This window comes from Corvus cornix, chromosome 8 (assembly GCF_000738735.6).
Source record: "Corvus cornix cornix isolate S_Up_H32 chromosome 8, ASM73873v5, whole genome shotgun sequence".
NCBI lineage: Eukaryota > Metazoa > Chordata > Aves > Passeriformes > Corvidae > Corvus > Corvus cornix.
In genome coordinates this window covers 6663511-6683786 of record NC_046338.1, presented here as the reverse complement: position 1 = coordinate 6683786, position 20276 = coordinate 6663511, and the positions used below count along the sequence as shown (strand labels likewise).

At 39.8% G+C, this 20276-nt stretch overlaps 1 protein-coding gene across 8 annotated transcripts in view; it reads left to right on the top strand.

The window, feature by feature from the left end:
• ELAVL4 (ELAV like RNA binding protein 4) overlaps positions 1–20276 on the top strand; it is a 100315-nt gene that overhangs the window by 34457 nt on the left and 45582 nt on the right. Inside the window, exon 1 of one of the 8 annotated variants that reach the window (XM_010408854.4) lies at positions 668–819. The exons of 2 other annotated variants lie outside the window; for them this stretch is intronic. In XM_010408854.4, the coding sequence (XP_010407156.1) occupies positions 772–819 (48 nt within the window). In that variant the 5' untranslated portion in view covers positions 668–771. Of the gene's footprint in view, positions 1–667; positions 820–1132; positions 1265–3250; positions 3293–3781; positions 4051–4550; positions 4836–5098; positions 5224–20276 lie in introns of those variants that run through there. 5 more of the 8 variants (XM_010408853.4, XM_010408856.4, XM_039556118.1 and 2 more) reach the window with 5 other exon arrangements.

Sequence of the window (20276 nt, the reverse complement as noted above, 5' to 3'; positions counted from 1 at the left end):
GAATTTAAGCCACAATAAGTCATAGCAGTATCTTATCAAGTTGTCTTCAATTTGCTTGAAGGTACAGTTTATATTTTCTAGCAGAATTATTTACAGGCTGGATTTTGTGTTTCCATGAAAGAGCTCCTCTCATGGTCAACTTATTGCTGATTTTGGTTCTTCTGTAGTACAAACCACTTAGTTGGGTGTGTTTTCCCTTTTAATTAAACTTTGTTCTCAAAACTGCTTGGATTTTACCACTTTTGCTGAATGAAAAGCTCCTGTGTAAATTTTAAGGTCCCTTTAAAAAAAAAAAAAAATCTGTGTTAAAAGCTAAGCGATTTTAGGGTTTTGTGTGTGGGCTCGATTCTGGGGAGGAAAGGGCATAAAACAGTGACAATTTTTTTTCCTCCTGCTTGATAAGTATAGGGGGGATTTACGCTGTATATCACAACCAGCAGCTATTCCAAGAAAAATCTTTAAGATGGTTACTTGGATCTGTGTACACTGCCCACCTGGTGGTTATGGAGTGAACTGTTACTTTAAAGAATAGTTTAAACAACAGCCATGTTTGGGGCAGGCTAATCTTGCAAAGAGAGCAGTACATATAACAGGAGTCTACAGTGTGATAAGGGGAAAATTCAGCTCACTGACTAGATGTTTTAATGTGCGAACTCTAGGGAAATAACATATTGACTATTCTGTTGTGCGCAAGAAAATTGAAGAACCCTTTGCAGACAGAGGGCTTGCAAAGGATTCTTTCTGTTTCTCTTAACCAAAATCTGTGGCAAGATGTTTGAAATCAGCAGGACGCTTAATGCTGCTTTGTTAAATAATGAGGTAATATTTTGTCACTTTTTCTGGGCAGCATCTGTTTTTTTTCTCCTTTTTCATATGTTGGTGAAGGATTCAGTTTAATCTTATGCAAGTAAGATTTTTTTTTTTTACAAAAAAAAGAAATCATTCTTCAATTTATTATTTTTTTCCTTTTGATTCTTTTGGAGAATTGGGTTGTCTTTTATTTGTGGTTTCAATCGGCTGCTGTTGCCTAGGACATTATGCCACGTAAGGCTTCTAAACTGCACAGAGTAGGTAGTTATTAACGCTGAATTGGCTTCTGGTATAGTCCATCTGGGCTCTGTATGAGAGAGCTTGCTAGCGGCTACTGATGCTAAGATACCCGCAACCTTTGGGATGTATGCGTGGTGGAGAGGGGCTCAGTGATATGAGATCACTTCTTTTAAGGGAAACTGTCATTAATGAGTCAAGAAACTGCTCATTTATGGTAAGGAGAGGGAGGGGGGGGCTGGGAAACAACCCTGTGATTTCATTTTGATATTGGATTAGCTGTTTAAGACAAGTTTCTTTTTGTGGGGATGGAAGATTGCACTAAAAATATGCTTTGCTCAGGGGCTTGCTGGCTGATGCTGGAGAGACTGTGTAGAGAATCTGATGCTTTACAAATGTCACCACCGTGATGCGGTGGTCAGTCCCTTTCCCTGAAAGATAAATGGTACTATTGGAAACACGAGAATAAGGTTGACTTTTTCAACAATAGGATTCTGCCTTTGTCTTTCCAGAGAGAGGCCTCTGAGGATGTTTGAGCATTTGTTTTAGTGTTTCTCAGAAAGGCTGTGTGTGTGGGGTGCTTTTTGGGAAAGTGGTCAGTGTGCAGAGTACCTGGATTTATAGACGGATAAGATTAGCTAATTTTTTGGAGGAGCAGCGTGCGATTATTGTTTCAGAAAAATGGCTGAATCTTGATATGCATAACGAATTTATAGTAACAAAGTAAGCTGAAGTTGAAAAGACTTAAAAATAATTTCTGGGTGCCTTCTCTGGTGTTATTAACCCCTGAAGAGACCTTAAGTAAAAAATTTGCATTACAAATCTAACTTTAATATTTGATGTATATTTGCACAAGAATGTATGGTAATATACTAGCTGCTGTAGCATTTTGGTGCCTGTGTGTGTTCAGTCTAAGGGGTCACCTAAATTTGAGTTAGGAAATGCATCTTACAGGCTAGTTTAATCTGTGCTAGTTTTTACTAAGCTACAAATGTGCTCAGTAAGATGCGTGGTAAGAGAAATCCTCTGCAGGCTTTCACATTGTTCCTATTTTAATTGAATTCAGTGATCATTCCACAAATAGATTGTATGATGTTTTTTTAAATGTGATTTTTCTCCTTGCTTGGTTTGTGTACAGCTAGATTTTATGAGCTTTAGTACATTTCATATGTTTTATTGGTATGTTTAGTCTCTGTGTGTGTTTGAGCGTGTCCACAATGTAAAAAAATTTAAAATGTATTGAATGTCAGTCCCAAGCTTAGCAGTGTGGAGGGAATATTTATACTTAAAAAAAATGAAACTCGTAGAAAAATGGTTTTGTTTACATATTTTTAAAATGGTTTTGGTGGTTTGTAGTCAGGTTTTCTTTCTCTGGGAAAGAGCTAAGTGAACCTACAATGTGGCCCATCCTTGCTTTCTCGGTTTTCAGCTCTTACATTTAAAAATGCTTGCAATGATACTGATTTTTTTTTTTTAAGAAAAACATATTTAGTTGTTGAAATGAATCTGTGGATGGTAAAACTAAATGATCCTACGTGTATTAATAGAGTAATTCTCGGTTGGTTTAGTTGAGATAAATGTACATTCAAGGTTTGTTGCAATTAGAGTGCCATGCCTTTTTACTTTGGACAAAACATGCTTTAGAATAACTCTCAAGTAAGAGAAAGAAATGAATGCTTCCTAACTTGTGAGAATTCTTAATAAACTTGCTGTGGTTGGAAGGGAGTAAAATATTGCTGTTTGGAAGTGAAGTTTTGTTAGTTTGTCAGTGGCAGCGAGCAGAGGATTAATGAGTGTGCATTGTTAAGCATGTTTCTCTAAGGCTGAAAAAGAAAATTCTTTAAAATGCCCAAAGTTTGCTGTTGTTTTATTTCCTGTAGAGCTGAAGAATAATGAAGCAAGGTGGCAAAATAATTCTGAAATACTACTGTCATTCGGGGGGAGTGCCCGATAAAGAGGTGTCTCCTGTGCCTTAGATATTGTCAAGTGGCAGCAATATCAAATCCACCCCTTTAAAAATACGTATTTTTAAAAACTTCACCGGGCAGAAGGAAGGAGAAATGGGTTGATTATTAAAATCAATAGTACCTGAAAATAAATGCAGCTTTAAATGCACGTCAAAGTGCTTTTGTTGTGCCTTTAAGCCTAGAGGCAGATCATTAAATATGCATTTCTCCGGAAAGCAACTGTCGAAAAAGATAAGGTGGTTAAAATACGCCGGACCTGGGAGCGGGGAGCGCAGGAGGTAAGGAGATGTAGGCACTGGAGCATGGCCGAGGTACGGCACCGCCGGGCCCAGGGGTGGGAACAGGGGGAACCAAAAAAAAAAAAAAAAAAAAAATTAAAAAAAATACGGGGCTGCGTGTTGTTTCTTCAACCGGGCCTTAATTACTAGACACAAGCAGCAGTTCAGAAATCTGGTCTCTGTTGTTGTAGAGGTCACCGCATCATTAACATTGTCAATCTGGCAGCGGCTAATTTCAATAGCACCTGATGTCGCAACGCCTCCCCCCCACACACACCACACACACCCTCCCTCCCCCCTCCCGCCCCCCCCGCGCGCGCGGCTCGCTCGGCCAATCAGCGCGCGGCGCCGCTGACAGATGGTCCCATAAATGGCGGTAAAGGGGGGACGGCGGCCGCCAGTCGCAGCAGGGCCCGCGCCGCTCCGCGCGCTCCGCTCCGCGCGTCCCGCCCCGCGCTGCTCCGCCCGCCGCCGGCGCCGCCGCCGCCCTCCCGCCGCAGCACCACACTGAGACAACGAGATAATATACTTAGCTATTATTATTATTATTATTATTTATTATTATTGCTGCCGCTATTATTATTATTATTGATAATAATTTCTCGCTGCACAAACGTCTAGCAGTGTGCTTTGTGGATCTTCCAAAAAAAAAAAAAGAAAAAAATAATAATAAAATAATTCCCTGAAACCTTAGCAAAACCGTTAGAAGAGTTGAAGCCTTTCAAGACACCCAATATTTGCCATTAAGAATGGTTATGGTAGGTATTAGTAGATTTAAAATCTGATCGTAGCGGGTTTATTAGAGGTAGATATAGAAGCTAACATACAGATTTTTCCCCGAATCTGCATCATTCTCAGTCTGTGTTTTCCCATGAATTTAGTTTTCTGCTACTGATCTGTTTGTACATGATCTCTTCCTTTCCCCCCTCCCTTTCTCTTTCCCCCCTCTCTCTCGCTCTCTCTCTCTTTCATATTTAATGTCTGCGTATCCTTTAATAAAGGATGTACTTTGTCATTTTAAGGTAATTGCGATTTCTCTCAGAATAAAGAGAAAAGCTCATTTCTAATGCAAGGCTGGTATGTGGCTAACTGAAATGTAAAAGGAAGAAGAGGCTTTTTTTTTTTTTAAGGGTGGGGGGAGAGTTAATTTCCACATTGACATTTTGGAGATACAAATGCAGAGCGAAATCCTGGGGGGGGGGGGGGGTGTGTTAAAAAAAAAAAAAGCCTCGAGATTGGTAATTTTCTTTTTGGTGGACTGCGCAATAGGTATGGTAATTTTAAAAGAGGGTGATTTATATGAGCTTCAGTAAATGCTGCATATTGTATTTCAAAGAGTTTCCTGTCGTGACCTCATAAAAAGAGGAGGAGGCTTGTATGTGTTGCAGTGCCTAGTATATGTCGATTTTGTTGCATCGTTGGGCAGCAGCGCTGTAAGAAGGAATGTCAGCTTTTACATAACGCTCTTTTTGCTTTTGACTCTGTGAGGGGCTGTAAGGGTCCATCTTTGTGATCACAGATGGAGTGGAATGGCTTGAAAATGGTAAGTGAACGGGGAGAGCCTGCTCGTGGGGTTTTGTCTCGTTTCTCGTGTGCCTCGCGAATTTCTTTTGTTCAGGGCGGCGGATCGTGAGTCATAAAATAAAATTAGAGAGCCTTGTTTGTATATTTTTTTTTTCGGTGGGATATGTCTGCCTGTGTGTGTGCATATGTATCTGTACATCCATTTACCGTCTCTAGCAGCGATGGCACTTCACAGCGTTTCCATTGAACGTTGCGTTTCAGTTGAGCGCGGATGGTCTCTGCTGACAGTCACGGTGTCATGGTACCGCGTGTGCCTGGCGGAGCGGGCGGCCGATGATGCCTTTTAATCTCCGTTCCTATTACACCAGCCTTAAATACAAACCTAATAATCGCCTCTAAAAATCCAGGTATCGCGTTTCCCATGGAGCCGGTGCTGTCGAGGATGGATGGGTGGATGGATGGGTGGATGGATAGAAGGAAGGGTGTGTTTTTTTTGTGTCGGGGTGGGGGCTGGGGTGGTGGGGGGGGGAGCAGTGTTGTTTTGTGCTTTTTTAAATGCCGGGAGAAGTCAAAGCCATTTATGTGAAAAATAGTATTTCTATTTTTAGCCCATATTCTCCTGGCGGAGGAGCCTGGACGTGCTCGTCTCGTCCCCTCTTTTGTGCTTTTCCTTACAGATTGTGCAAAATGGCATGATCAGACACACAACTGCGGGCACCGGGGCTGTGCCGAGCGGGGCGACCCGGGTGGGGGCTGGGGCCGCCCGCACAATACCCGGCCCTCCTGCCAGCCCCGGGATGGGGGGGCTCCCGGGACCCCCCCTTCCCCCTAATTTAACGTTTTGCAGACTTTTGCCGCGGATATTTATTATAACCGGGGAAACAAAGCGACGGTCTTTTCCCATTCTTACAGGATTGTCTTTGTCTAGCTGCTTGTTTTGATGGGTGTAAAACAAATAAGATTAGACTGAGCAGCCGAACTGAAAGCGATAGCTGGGAGGAAAAGCCAATGAAAGGTTGCCGGGGAAACGAGCATAGGGGAAGCTGAGTGGGGGAGCAGGTGGCAATCATGTGGGAATACTGCAAACAGTGTAAAAAAAAAAAAAATCTAAAAAAAAAAAAGCAGGGGCTACCTCGATTATCTCTGCTGTTCTTTGTGGCAGTCACAACTTTAATTATTCTTTATAAATAGGTGTTAATTACATTTCTGGCTCAGGCTTACAGTGATTTCTAGAAATCTGGTTTTAAGCATCTGTTCTTTCTCCTTTGCAAAAGAGGGTTATCTTTTCTTTTCCTTCCCCCTCCCTGCTGTGAAATTGTACGTGCAAAAAATTGCAAGGAATCCTGTGAGGCAGTATAAAAAAAAAATGTAAATTATATTGAATGAAGTTGACAGAGGTATAATAGTGAACTCCCACAGCTGATAGCTTCTACAAATCATTTCTTAGAATTTTCCAGCAAATGTCCCTATGAGAACAGTAGGTAGAATGAATTTACCCTAAGCAGTGATTTTGTGTTAAGTGATATTGGTATTTTTACGAAATCAGATGGTTATATGGCAGAATAATCAGTTCAGGGGAGTTCACCATATTTTGGGGTTTAGGCGCTGAGCAGAATTTACAAAAATAGTGAAATTATTTTTCTCTTCGTCTCCGGCCCCACCTTTAGCCACAGTCTATTCTGTATCTGCTGGAGCAATATCCACTTCTAATGTCGGTCTCCTTGTGGCAACTCTACTTTTTAAACCACAGCTGAATATTTTGTTAATTGTGATGCTCTCTTAATTGTAGTGGCAGACAATAATGGGAAATAGCTGGTGGTGCTAGAAGTGTTAAGAAAGTGTAGTAGACTAGTAAGTGATAGACAGTAGCGTAAAAGATATAAAAATGTGGTTGCCCAGAAAATGCTCATCTATCACACATCAGGAGGCATAAGAAGCAAAGCAAGAATATAGAACACGCCTTTCTTTCAGTCTTCGGATTTGCAGATATTTTTACTTTATTCCTTTCCCTAGTGCAGGGTTACTTTGAATGCGAATTCAAGCAGGAATGGTAGTGCTTAGGAATAAAAAAATTAAATCCCCCTTTTAATTTGCTTTGTTTTAAATATTGCTTCTGCTGCAGTCCTTTCTGTGAAAAAGTGATTGAATGGCCCTCTGAAAACTGCACTGCTTTACAATGTAGAGGGGAGAAAAAAATCTTGAGGGGGTGTGTGCATGTGTAAAATTCCGTATTTTACAGTCTATGCAAGTGCAGAGATGCATTCTGACATGCATTGTAGTTGTACGTGAGAGTAAAATAATTTTTCTTCTGTCCAAAACAGAGATACTGTGTTCTAAATCTGTTAACTTAGTCATGACAATAAATAAGGATGCCTTTTATTATACACAGCTGCATTGTTTGTTTTAAGAGTCATCAGCTAGTAGTTACATTTTCATTTTCTGTTCAATTTGGTGTTTCTACAAAGATTTAAAAATAATGTAATCCTTGTTTTATGGTGCACGTGTTCCTGCCCCGATCTTCCTATTTTCTTTGTTTTAAGATTATATTAATGAATACAGTCTGCATGTTCATAGTGATATTTTTTCTGCTTGTAAAAGATTGCATTGTAAACCTTCCTATAGAAAAGCAGCTATTAAGTTAGTGAAATAGAATTAAGATTGCTGCTAATACTAAAAGATGAAAATGTAAAGCCTCTTTCTGCTGAGACAAAAAGATACAGAAAATGTAGTTGTCCTTAGACATGACATTTTTCTTTTTTTAAAAACTGTTGTCTTGGTGTACTAGTCAGAAAGGAGGAAATCTTACAGTTGGATATTGATGCAATGTGAATACCAGCCATCAGTTTAAAATCCTGTCCCCTTGTACTCTGCTAATCAAGTTCCCATGTTAGATACAGGGATGCCTCTCCACTGGTGACTGGCTTGGTTGCCTCCTTTGCTTTCTTCCTCTTTATTAATTTTACCTTTTTGAGCTCTCTCAAAGTGAGCCCGAGCTGTTGTGACAAAGGATGGTTACAATGAGCTGGAAGGGGTATACTTAAAAATCCCATTTGAATGGGTTTGAAATAGTCTTCATCATCTTTATTTGGTCCTGTTAAATATTGTGACTCTATTGAAAGAAAATCCAGTTGTATTAATCTTACATATATTTAATGGATTATTTTTTTTAAATATCTTCTAAGTTACAGGGAATTTTTTTTTTCCTCAACCTTCCTACTTGGTATGCTGGGAGTGTACTAATTAAATGCAGGTTATTTTCTGTGAGTAATTGTCATACTGTTGGTACATAACCTAGAGCCACTGCACACCCTGAGGTTTTTCAAAAGAAATAAGGTATGGTTGCGTCCCGTATTCTGGCAGGGGAATTTGGTGTCTTCTTTGGGAACTTGGACTTTGAAGATAATTTCAGCAAACAGTCCAGGCAAGAAATGGGTACTGGCAGAGAATAGTGTGGTGAGAGGGGGAGAGATGCAGATAACTTGACAAATCCACTTGTCTGTTTTGGCAGTCTGTGTCCACTGGACACCTCATTTACATGCCTGGACACATTAAAATGTACATTCATGTGTCTGGGGGACAGCTAACTGGATACACTCTGATGCACTGGCAAATACTGCAATGCAGTATTTTTTCAATGTCATTGGGGTTTTGGGGGAGAAATGGGCACAAACAGTTTTCTTGTGAGTGAGGTGATGTTAAAAAGCATGGTACCTCTGCATGGGATAGGCCAGATTTTGCAAAATTTTCTGATCTGTGATGGAAAGTCACCCCTCCCCCTTGCACTTCTCTCCTTCTCTTGCTCTTTTCCTTTCCATGTAGGATGGAGGAAGAGATGGGGTACACACGTATTTTTGTGTGTTCATGACCATGTATCTCCCCTTCCCAATTGAATGGATGTTAGGGAAAATGCTGGGATTTGGATGCGGAGGAAGAGGGCGTTTGTGTAATGTAATGCTTCCCAGTTGTTTCTGTGTATGTCCAGTTACCAGCAGTGTAGGACTTAGAGCAACTTTAAAAGAAGGCACATTTTAATTTTCTAAGGAACTTAGTGAAGAGGAGGGCAGTGTTTCAATTCAACAAGTACAATAGATTTAATCCTAATAAAACATGTTTAAAGGGTACCTGTACCTCACCTTAGCCTTTGGGTGCATTTAACTATTTGAGATAATGTAGAGGGAAGATGTTGGAGAAACAGATACTTAAAGACTGCTTGCTTGCTTTTTCCCCTCAAATGATCAGTCTTTACTTTTTTAAATACTAGAATATTTTAGGTGTAGGGGGCTTTTTTAGGTCACTAGCTTTACAGCAAGAAGAAAGGAGGGAGAAAAGGTCTCAATGTGTCAGAGGCAGTAATTGTATAAAATTAGCCATCTAGAAAAGGCAGGAAAGGCTTGGAGGAAAGAAGGAGGCACTAATATGTGAAACAGCACTGTGCTAGTTGGGGAGATAATGAGTGATAAATTTGAACTGGTGCAGTGGTGTGATGCCCATTAATTTCTCAGAACCTTGACTTTGCAGGTTTGTTACACTGTTGTTCACACCTTTAATTATAACTAGTTTTGGATGATAGCTTGGGGCACTGAAGATGAGACCTTTTTTTGTTGTTTACTCATTTAAATATTCAGGGTTTGCAATAGCATTGGAATGTTAGTGTTAGAAATTAAATACTCTCAGATGAGATTATAATAAGAATGCTGTTAATTCTTGGGACTGCCGAACATTGTCTTATTTGTAGCATTTACGCTGCTTGCATGAATTCATTAAGAATTAGCTCAGCAGTGTTAGGTTAAGCTTTATTTTCTGTAGTGAAAATCTATGTTCCCTAATGGAGCTTCTGATGCATTATTGCTTCTTTAGAGCCCCAAAAAGTAGGGAGGAAGCGGAGAGCGCATCTTACCTATTGTTCTACCCTTGATAGTGTCTTACGTGAGGACTTTCACCTCAATGGCTAAGAAAATCTTGTACAAGTAAGGAAATGCTGAGAAGAATTCAGAATCGTTAATTAAATGGGGAGAAAAGACAGAATATTAAAAAAAAGAATTAAAACAAAGGGATAGCTAAACCTTTGTGTGTCCTCTCTGGAAATGAGATGTAGTTGCACAGTAAGATACAAACCTGGCTTTGACAATATTTAGAGGCACGATGTATATAAAATGCTGTAGTACGCCTTTGTTGCTAAGGCACGCACAATTGCGTCAGCAGTGCTGTTGTGATGGGAAATTATTTGTCCTTGAATTCTGGGGGTAAAAAAGCTTTCATTTATTTTATTCTTTTAAAATTAAACTTCTCTAATTGCTATAAAATTCTGTATACATTGCTGCTGGTAGTCTTCCCAGTCTGGAGAAGTGCGCCAGCATTTTCCAGAGTCAGGGCGGTGGCATTTGGTGGCTTCGGAGCATTCAGAGCCCTTGGAGGTGAGGGTGGTGCGATAACGTGTGTTTGTTTCAAAGCAGACAGCAGTGACTATGGGAGGTGGCTCTCGCTTGCAGTGCTTCGAGAAGGTTCCACCCGTAACGCGTCTGTGCCCACGTAAGTGATGTTGGTGTTGGCAGAGGGCAGCAATGCCACTGGAGCCTTTCCAGTAGTGCGAGTCCTTCAGATCCAGCCGCGCACCCGGTGGTGTTCAGCAAGCTGTGGAAGGAAAACCAGACCGCTTCCCTGGGTTTTTGCTTCCTGAGGGACGCTTGGTGAGAAGGTCCCACCTGATCTCCATGTAGAGGCCCCCAAAAGGTTGCTGCTGGAGCAGGTAACTGTGCCCTGGTCCTACCTGTTGGCCTGTAATTGCATGCACTTCCCTTTGGAGAGGCTGTGTGGTTTCCTTAGCACTGCCAAGTATTTTCTCCCAGGTTGAGTGCTGTTGAAAAGCCTTTGTAGGGACATGATGGATGAAGGATGCGTGTCCTTGCTTTTCTTCCTTTTAAGAATCTCTCATGGTTGCATTCTGGAAAACCAGCAAAGACAGCAGTTTACTCATAATTTATAATTTAAGGTAGAGCTGCCTCCTCTTGTAATGTTATGTCTAATTGCCCAGCAAGGACACAGAATTTCGGATCCTGACTCTGCTCCTGCTCGTCAGGACAGTTGCCAGAAGTCCATATTTCCCTACTCCTCTTAACAGCAAAACTGATATTTGTGAGTTTGAGAAGTATTATTGCTAGACTGAACTTCATTGGAAGGTTTGACATTGGGGATTTTTTTATTTAGTACATGGATTAATTAAGACTCTTGATGTCTATGAAGTGCTTGGTGTGTGTGGAAGTCAACCTGTTTTTAGTAGATCTGGTTAGAGAGGGTCATAAAAAGTACATGGGCAAAGTACTAACAAACCTTTTTAATGAGTTGAATGGTAATCTGCAGGGGAGGCCAGGCCTTTTCTCAGTCCCCTTCAGTTGATATGTAGACTCCCATAGTCAGCAGCAGTTTAATGTTAGATAATATGAAATTCATGACTCAACGGCATGAAATAACCCATATTTAAGTCACTACACTGTGGTGGAGTGTTAACACATTCTGTTTTGGGGATCAGAGGTATTTGGGGTATTTGGTTTTCTGCCTGCTTAAAGGGTTTATAAATGTGACTGTTAATTTCAATACTTGTATAAATCTTCTGTTGGTCCTTCATGATCTTTGAATGGTGGTCAGTGACTTTTTGCTTTACTATGTGCAGAAGAACTTGTGGGCAAAGATGTTATTTCTGTAAAGCAGAAGGCACAGTCACGACTCCGTAGAAGTAATAATGTATGTAAATAAATGCTTCTTAAATAAAAATAGTTCTAATATGTCTTTGTTCCAAATGAAGTTACCGGCAGTAGATGAGTAGGGGGAAGTTGATTTTTAGCAGAAAGCATGAATGCTGGAAATTCTTCCTAATATGCCTGTGCTAGCTATACTGTGACAATGTTGCTGTCGATTGCCTTCCTGTGAGAGCAGCTGTTCAGAGAATTAAACTCTTTGCTTGATGCAGAGGGTCCTGAAAAATTCAGTGTGCAGCTACGGTGGTGGCTGTGGCCATTTTTAGTGTGGCCGTTGATAGGAACTAACTCCATGATCCAGCACAGTAGCATATTGTTCTTTAGACTAAGTGGGCCAGGACAAAATTATCATTCTGTATTTCGTGTGCTCTGCGAGAGATTCCGGAGAGCACTTCAGAATTTGACATTGTGTTTGATAATTTATAGAGCACAGTTTATATTTAACTGTAGACATGCTAATCCAGGGAAAAAGAGTAGTATATTTTTAGAATCCTTTTTTATTGTCTGCGCTTGTCATCACCCAACTACTGAAAGAAGTGCTCGCAAATGTAAAGGCTCGGGTAGAAACTGAGTTTAATTTCCATCGTTAGTCTTTGCTTAAGTGCAAAAGTGAACATTATTTGTGTGATGTTCTTTGTGGTGATTAAGGAGCTTTGCAGCTGTACGTAGCCAATGTGGCCGCTGGAGGAGCCACGTTCTCCTCCAGCATTTCAGCATCAGGCTGGATCAGGACACTTGGGCTGAGTGGCTTTGTGGCCAGAGTGCTTAGGTGATGTTGTAGTAGTTCTGACAATGACAGTGTCGCTTTTGTCACCAACTTATTTGAAGTGAAATTGATGGAAGTGGATCCAGCTCCAGGTTTAAAGCACCTGCCTGTGGCTGCTGTGCGTTGTAAGGAAAGCGTAGCCAATAGAGAACAGTAACTTGGTTGGTTTGACTTTTTTAATGCTCAGGCATTAGTCACGTGTGTTTAGGCTCTTAGGACGTTTCTCCCTGCTGATCTCTAATAGTGGCTGTCGTATTTCCAGTTGCATTTTGACATCTAAGTGAAATGTAATGAGGGGAGTTTGGAGTCAGGACAGCTGGTGCTGGTCTCGGTTCCCTCCTGTCCCCAAGCACCTGTAGCTCAGTAGGGGCTGAGCTTTGGCTCCTGTTGGGTGCTTGAGCAGAATTGTGTTTTAAGCAGGCCATTGTTATCCATGAGGTCTGCTCACCTTTTTAAGAGGAGTTTTGGTATGTTTTTAGTTTCTTGCTGTTCAGGGTGTGTTTATTTACCTTTGTGAAAGAAGGTGGTTGGTTTGGCCTGTGGTGTGCTTCTCTTCTGTAGTACAGAGATTATTAATAGAGTTTGTCTAGGATAAACCATGAGGATATGTTGGCCTGACCTGTGACAGATCTGTACTTGATATTTTGTCCTTTATTGATGAATAATATATTACTAATCTATAATAATGGGTCTTTGAGCTTAGCATAGATGCTTTCATGCATGAGATGGTTTGAATTTAAGCATTTCTGAGATATCCCATGCAATACTTTAAAACTTACACTCAAACCATTTTGTAGGTGGTTATTTTGTGAGACCATCGGAGTAAACAGCTGCCTCTGCTTACTCAAAGGTGATATCTGCTTGTTTTGCTCCCAGAAATTTCTCAAGTTTACAATTTCTATTATCTGCTCACTATCTTTAAGATGGTGATGGCAATATTATTTTTAGTAATTCATGTAACTTTGTACTGTAGGTATGTTACAGAAGTAAGAATGCCTATGTTTCATGAGAAGGTTATTTCCACAAGCAATATTAGTATGGTACAGAGCTGTAGACTAACAGGTACATTGTGGAAAAGATGTAAATTTATTTTTTTTATTACTAATCCAGTTAAGTTTTAAGAGAAATACAGTTAGCTTGCAGCAGGCAAACATTTCTAATGATGGCAATAGGACTTAGCTGAACATCATAGTTTCTATTTTGGGGTCTGTCTCGCTTAGACCTGCAAGCTGCAGTATCCATAGAGATGCTGTTGCCAGCAGTTGAGATGTACACATGTTGTTTCCTAATTGCATTTAGCAGTGTGTCTTCATTAAGGTCCTGTTGGGGACAGAGCCTTAAAACATCTTGGTTGGGGCATGTGTTTTGCTAAGCCATCCGTTCCTGCTTAATATAAGCTTGTCTTTGCATGAAAAATATAAGGGCAACATTTTCAGAAGAGTTTATGGCTTAGGAGCTGAAATCCTATTGCAGTGAACATTAATGAATCTTAAATTGCTTAAGGGCTTCTAAAAATTGTAGTTTTTTGTTTCTAGAACTTCAGTAGAAATAACAGCAGTGGGGGGTTGGATGTTCCTAGGCTTCACGGAGAGCCTGCGCTGTCCTTGCTTTGCTTTGCCTTCTGGTAAGTAGATGTTTTTAGGTTTCAGTATGGCTCATAACACAGGTTTCACTGTCTAAACTCCTGGGTTGCAAATTATTCTAGATTATTTTCTTAAAGGGAAAAATCACAAAGTGGAATTGTGACAGGTCTACAGCAGCTGAAGACTTGCAGCTGTCTGCTTCTTACATGAACATGTATGTCCCTGTGGGAATCTGTGCGTCAGTACACAGTGCTACATGCATATTCCCAAGGCAGTAATAGAATTCAGTTACAGATTAGTAATGTATAACTCAATAATAGTCAGTAAACCAAACAAGTAAGTAGTGACTAGGAAACAAAATTGAGCTAAAAATAAAATTCAGAAAGTAACCAGAAATATGAAAAGACTCTTTCAATTTCCTTTGCTTTCATTTCAGTGTGGTTTTAGGCTGCATGTCCTTCTAGACTGAGAATCTTAGATGTTGATCTTAACCGTGATCTTACTGTCTAGTATGTAGGCTTTTGAGAGACCCCCTTCAGTCTTCCAGGGTTTTCCTCATGTACTTAATGCTTTTGGTGGTGTATCTTTTTTTTTATCACCCTGTTAACGTAGCTTTCTAATACGGTTTCTGTTAGTCACAGTCTCTTTTTTCAAGAGGGACAATGCAGTCACTGGGAGATCTCTTGCCTTTGTGGTATCAGTCTAATGAACTGTAGCTCATGGAGAAAGAGGATGTTTTCATCAAATTTTGGCTTGGAGTGTCAATCAAAGAAAGATCTTTTTGCTGAGATTTGTTTTTTTGGACTCCTTTAGCCCTCATGTGCATTTTGAGAGAACAAGTAGTAGCCTCAGTGAAAAGCCAGGAGGGAGTAAGAAGCAGTCTGGAATGATGAAATAACTAAAATAAAGCTCTTGTAAAACTTTAGGCACAAGGTTGCCTGGTATGAATTTGGCAGAAGTAGAAGTGTGATTGAAGAAGGAAATAGATGTACCTTCAGAACTGAAAGCCTGACCATGTTGCCTTTATTTCAGTTCAAAAATAGTGCAGACCTTTGAGCAGAGGCGGCTGGTGACCCCCAGAGATGCGGGTGGGCAGGAGCCTTTGATTTCCGTGCCCCAGGACAGAAGTAGGCCATCTCCCTGCCACCAGCCTTTGTTGCTGCAGTCTGTGGCTTTTAGGGTTGTAAGGGTTTTTAACCTGAGCTGGTTGGGTAATGCATCTAATAGACAGGACACATCCATTTTCCTCCTTGGAGTTTACGGTGATGGCTTTTTCCACAGCTGTGTTCCAGAGGGGTGTTTGAATGCTGTGAAATCAAGACTGTGTTTTCCCATATCTTCATTGTGTGAACTGTGTTTAATGGTAGAAATTATCATAAACTCTAGTGAAACAATTCTAAAAAGGGCTAACTGGCTGTCATTCCAAAAGCCCGTTTGTCTTAATGAAAAGGATGAGCCTGATCCAGGGACAGAAGGCAACTTTGTGCCCATCACCTATTACACCAGTTTCTTCCTCACCATTTCCCAAGTGCTGTTGCTGTGGACTTTAATAAGATACTGGGAGAACGCTGAAGAATAGAGCCAGACACCTCTGAGGTTTCCAACAGGCATCATTTCCCCATAGTCTTTGCAAGAGGTAAGGAAGAAGCTGGAAATAGTTGAATGTAAAGCTTAGTAGAAGTTCATAAAGAACCTCACGTTTTGTGAGTTGAGGTAATGCACAAAACAGAGCTATAATTATATTCTGCTTCTGGACAAAACGTTGTTGTCCTTACGAATGTGCCATGCTTCCCAGAAACTGCTGTGCATGGAGTGCTTGTCTATGCACCTGCTCCCCAGTCCTGTGTTTCCTCTGAGCTTTGCAGAGTGCTGAGCTGTATGAATGATAATTGTAGTTCTCCTCCTCCAATTTCTTACCCCCAGAGTACCTGCATGAAGAGTAAGAGATTATGCAAAGTGTGTGCTATGGTGTCTTTGTTCGTATCTTTAGTGTAGTTATTGGATGTGTAGTTCCAGGAGTGTTTTCCCCTACTGCTCAACTAGTAGTTATTGATGTTGAAATAGTTGCAACTTATTTTGATGTCTACTTCTTTCCCCTACTCGTTCCCTTTTGTCCTTAAAATCAAATGCAAAACTGTAGAGCCCGTATTTCATGGGAACATGAGACATTTATCTGAAAGTCTCAAAAAAAAAATGCAGTTTGGTGCATCATTATACTGGTTTTCTTTTTTTGATAAGGTTGTTAGGAGTTGTACCTTATCATTGGGCCAGGTTCGAGGATAGGGTGCTGCATTATGGGGCTGTCACAGCTTACTGTTGAACTTCAGCAGCTTGCCTAGATGCTTTCATCTGGTTTGATTTTTTGTTTTTTCCCACTTCTGCAAAATCTGGAATAAAAAATAACAGGTTTTGCCTTTCTGCTTTTTGTCGCTGTGTTGGTAGAGCAGCAGTCCCTGCCTTACTGCCCATTTGTACAGCACAACTTGGTGCTGCTATGGGTTATGTCCTTCATGCACTGCTGTGATAAGTAATACTGCCAATAAACTTTGCATTCATTTCACTGAAGATTGGGGACAGAATATTTTGTTTTAGTATATTCATGCAAAAGCCTATAATGGACTGGTTCAGGATAAATTTAGCTATTAAAGAAAATAATTTTCTCCTTTATTTGAACTGAGGCTTTCATCTTAAAATGAACGCATTTGTTGTCTTCTCCATTTGGATCAATTGTGTGCTCTGTACAATTATTGTGGCACCCATAAATGTGAATTTGCTGAAAATGTTTGAATGCCATTTCAACCTGAGTGCAGCACACTCTGAAAGCAAGTTAAGACGGCTGTATCTGTGCCATGAGAGTCAGAGATTGCTAGTTTTCTGAGCTGAGACTTTCTGCTATATCTATATTTAAAATATATTTAATACGACTTTTACTCCAAGGAAGGTAAAGATGTAGCATGTAGAAGTGCATGTGAGTGGGGAACATGTCAAAATACAGAGGGTTAGATAACGATTTGTTTCTGGGGTATTGATTTGCCTCCAGGCAGACAGACTAAAAAGCTTCATTTTCCTCTTTTATTTCATGTTCATGATGTATTTATTAGGTAAATAATAGCAAAGTCTAGTTGTGCAGTACATAAGCTTTAATAAAAATGTAATTGACAGTGAAATCTGACAGTTGTGTTATAGTTAAGAGAATCTGTACTGGAGCTGCACACAGAACATTGTTTGCCTCTCCTGAGGTCACCTTAGAAAAAAGCCCATGTGAGGTACAGGTGCACCTGCTTTTTGCTCTGACTGCAGTTGTGGTTTTGAACCAAGGAAGGCTTAAAATCACTTCATGTTCTTTTCCTTTAACACTCCTATGGGAAGGTGACATGATGTGTCCTGAACATCTTGTGATCCAGTGCCTCATTCTGCAAGAATGTGCTGAATCCCCATGGAGTGAGTAGCAGTGGGCGCTCATTTTAAAGTGGGGTGGGTTTGTGCAGTGGCTGGAACAGGGCTGAGGGACCTGGATGTGTTTGTGTTCCACTCCATACCCATGGACCGACCTCCTGGCTTTGGCATGGCTATTCATGGCTCAGCAGATGGCCAAGCTGTGGATGGATTGGTCAGGCAGCTCCTGTAAATGGGGTTTTTCTCACCTGCAGCAAAGTTCTAGGGGAACAGAGACTTGTACTGTGCTGACTTCCATTCAAAAGAGCAGATATGCAGGGAGTTAAAGCCTGATTCTCATTGTATGAGGAAAACCTTTGTGAATCTACATTTATTTTCTTTGAGAGGTTTTGTTTGTTTCTTCTTTTGTCATCATTTTTCGTGAGATGGCTGTGGGACCTCTGCCATGGCACCATTTGTTTTCACTTGTAAAAGCAAACAACTTGCAATGCTAATCAAAGAGCTTTTTTAGATAAAGTAAGAGCTTTGCATTATTTATCTAAACTCTTTTATGGGAGAATGTTCTGAGTTTGTTCATTAATGAACACTTAGAAATAATATAAAATTAGACCTCATGAATTCTTCATGAGGTGTAATTTGCCATGATCATTTTTCTTGGCATTTAGGTGCTGTGAACAGTTCATTATTCATAGTTAACTTTTTTGACTTCCGAGTCCTCAAAATGGATATATCTGCATGAATTTTCTGGGGTTTAGAATTTTTTTCAGGTTTTGATTTTAGGAAAGGATTGTTTGTGGTATGTTTAGAAACACTTCTCTTTAGTGCCTATAAATAACACTTTTTCTTAAGAGTCTTAATTGTGACTTTTTTATACATGCCAAATCAGTTTCTGTGTATTGTGGAATATGGTCAGTGGAGTATACATAACTCAGCAAGAATGGGTGCTGATTATTTGCTCAATACAAGCTCCTTTCAGTGTTAAATATGTGGCAGTCTCAGTTCAACATGCAGACCTTCTTTTAGACTGCTGAGAACAAATTTTCTAAATATAAAAAAATGTATATTTACATTTATCAAGCCATTGGCTATTGCTTATGCATGCAATAGGGAGATAAGGCTGTCTTAGTCTGTGGGTAGTTTTCCAAATGATTCATTAACAGTGCTTTGTAATGGTAGATGGATGTCACACATTTACTGTAATAAGTGAAGATTAGTGTCAGTTACTCCGGCTTGTAATAGTTTGTAATTGTAATAGTTGTGTTTATACATACCGTATTTTTCACATTATTGTTGGAACTAATATTTTAGCAGGAATGAGTTGAAATTAATTGAATTAGTTGAAAAAACAATGAAGATGTGATGGAAGTATTTCTGAAATGTTACTGATGTAGGAGTTGCTCTAATGGGTGTTTGTGGCAGATACTCTGTGGGAGTGGTTTATACCTAGCCTTTTGGTAAGCAGTGTTTTGCAAAACAGTGGCAAAGCTTATGTTGTCTTCCCCAAAGCATTTATTTGTGAAATCTGTCAAACTAAAGTACCTCGTACTTTGCTGATACATTACCATAGTGAGAAAAGTAGTACACAAGGAAATGATCATTTTTAAAAGTAGCAGTCTGATGAAATACATGCACAATTTGAAACATGTAACTTAGAATTTAAAGACTGTGATTTTTCTATTACAGATTGTATTTGTCAGTGTTAGAGTATTGAGATTATTGGTAGCTAAATGTTCAAATGTCTATTGGCAATAACTGCAGTTTATTCTCCTTCAAAGATACCATTACCCCATATATATAGAGTATCATATTGCAGTATTGGGAGTCTGGCAAGTTATTGCCCCCAAAAAAATAAAATGCCTCTTTATACCAGTAGCATGTGAATGTCATCACACATGACATTTGCACTGTAATATTTCAGGACTGGTGGTGACTGCCTAAATTGGGTCAGAAAAGGTCTAGAAAAAGAGATGTTGCTAATTTTACTTTGTTAGAGGTTTAAGACACATCTTCAGGGATAACAGTATATTTTGTTTTTAAAAAATTAGCATTGGGGTTAAGTCACTTTGGAATTTTCAGCATTTGTTTTGCCTATATCCAGATAAGCCCTTGATGAGTTAGGCAGACTTAGATATTTTGGTAGAATTGAATTGCAGCCCAATACTTTTCTGTATTTAAAAAAGTTATTACCAGTAATTAAAACACAGTAAGTTAAGTGTGTGCCCTGGAAACTGGAGTACTGATTTTAGGAATGTTCATTCTGTGATACAGGTATTAAATTAAAAATTTAAATCTTAGTGTTGTGGATAGAGGAGTGAAAAGAACATACAGCGGCTGTCATGTTGAAATATATTTGAATAAATAATGTTCCTCTTATGTAATGTGCTGACTGATGTGGAATTGACAACTACTTAATACCAAAAACAGTGCTTGACAATAAACATGCCAGTGCATCCACACTAAACTCTGCCTGGGGTTTGAGCTTCAGACATGTCAGAGACAGGACCAAATGTCTGGGAAGGAGAGCCGGGGCTCACTTGTTTGTTACCACTAATAATCTAAGTCTTGACTCATCACAGGAGTCAGTATGTACACCTAAAGTAAGTGTTATTCCTTTGTGCCTGTGAGAACTTCGAGTGCAAGCTCTGCTACATAACTGCTTTTGCACAGAAACCACTCTGTAAATGGAGACTTAAAATTATGCAGTAAAAAAAAAAATCTGAAATCCTCTATTAGCAATGCTTTTAATAATTCTTCAGCATTTCTCTTCATCCATTATCTGTTTTTTAATATGTATATAGCAAATGGATTTTCAGTAACCTATGACTTGGCAATAATTCAAAGGGCAAATAAGTGCCTTGGTTTTCCTTTCTACTATTAAAAAAATCGGGAAAACTGAATTGGAGTTGAGAGCAACTAGGAAGAAAACCTGGCACCTGGTGCAAAATTAGTTTATGCCAAGATAC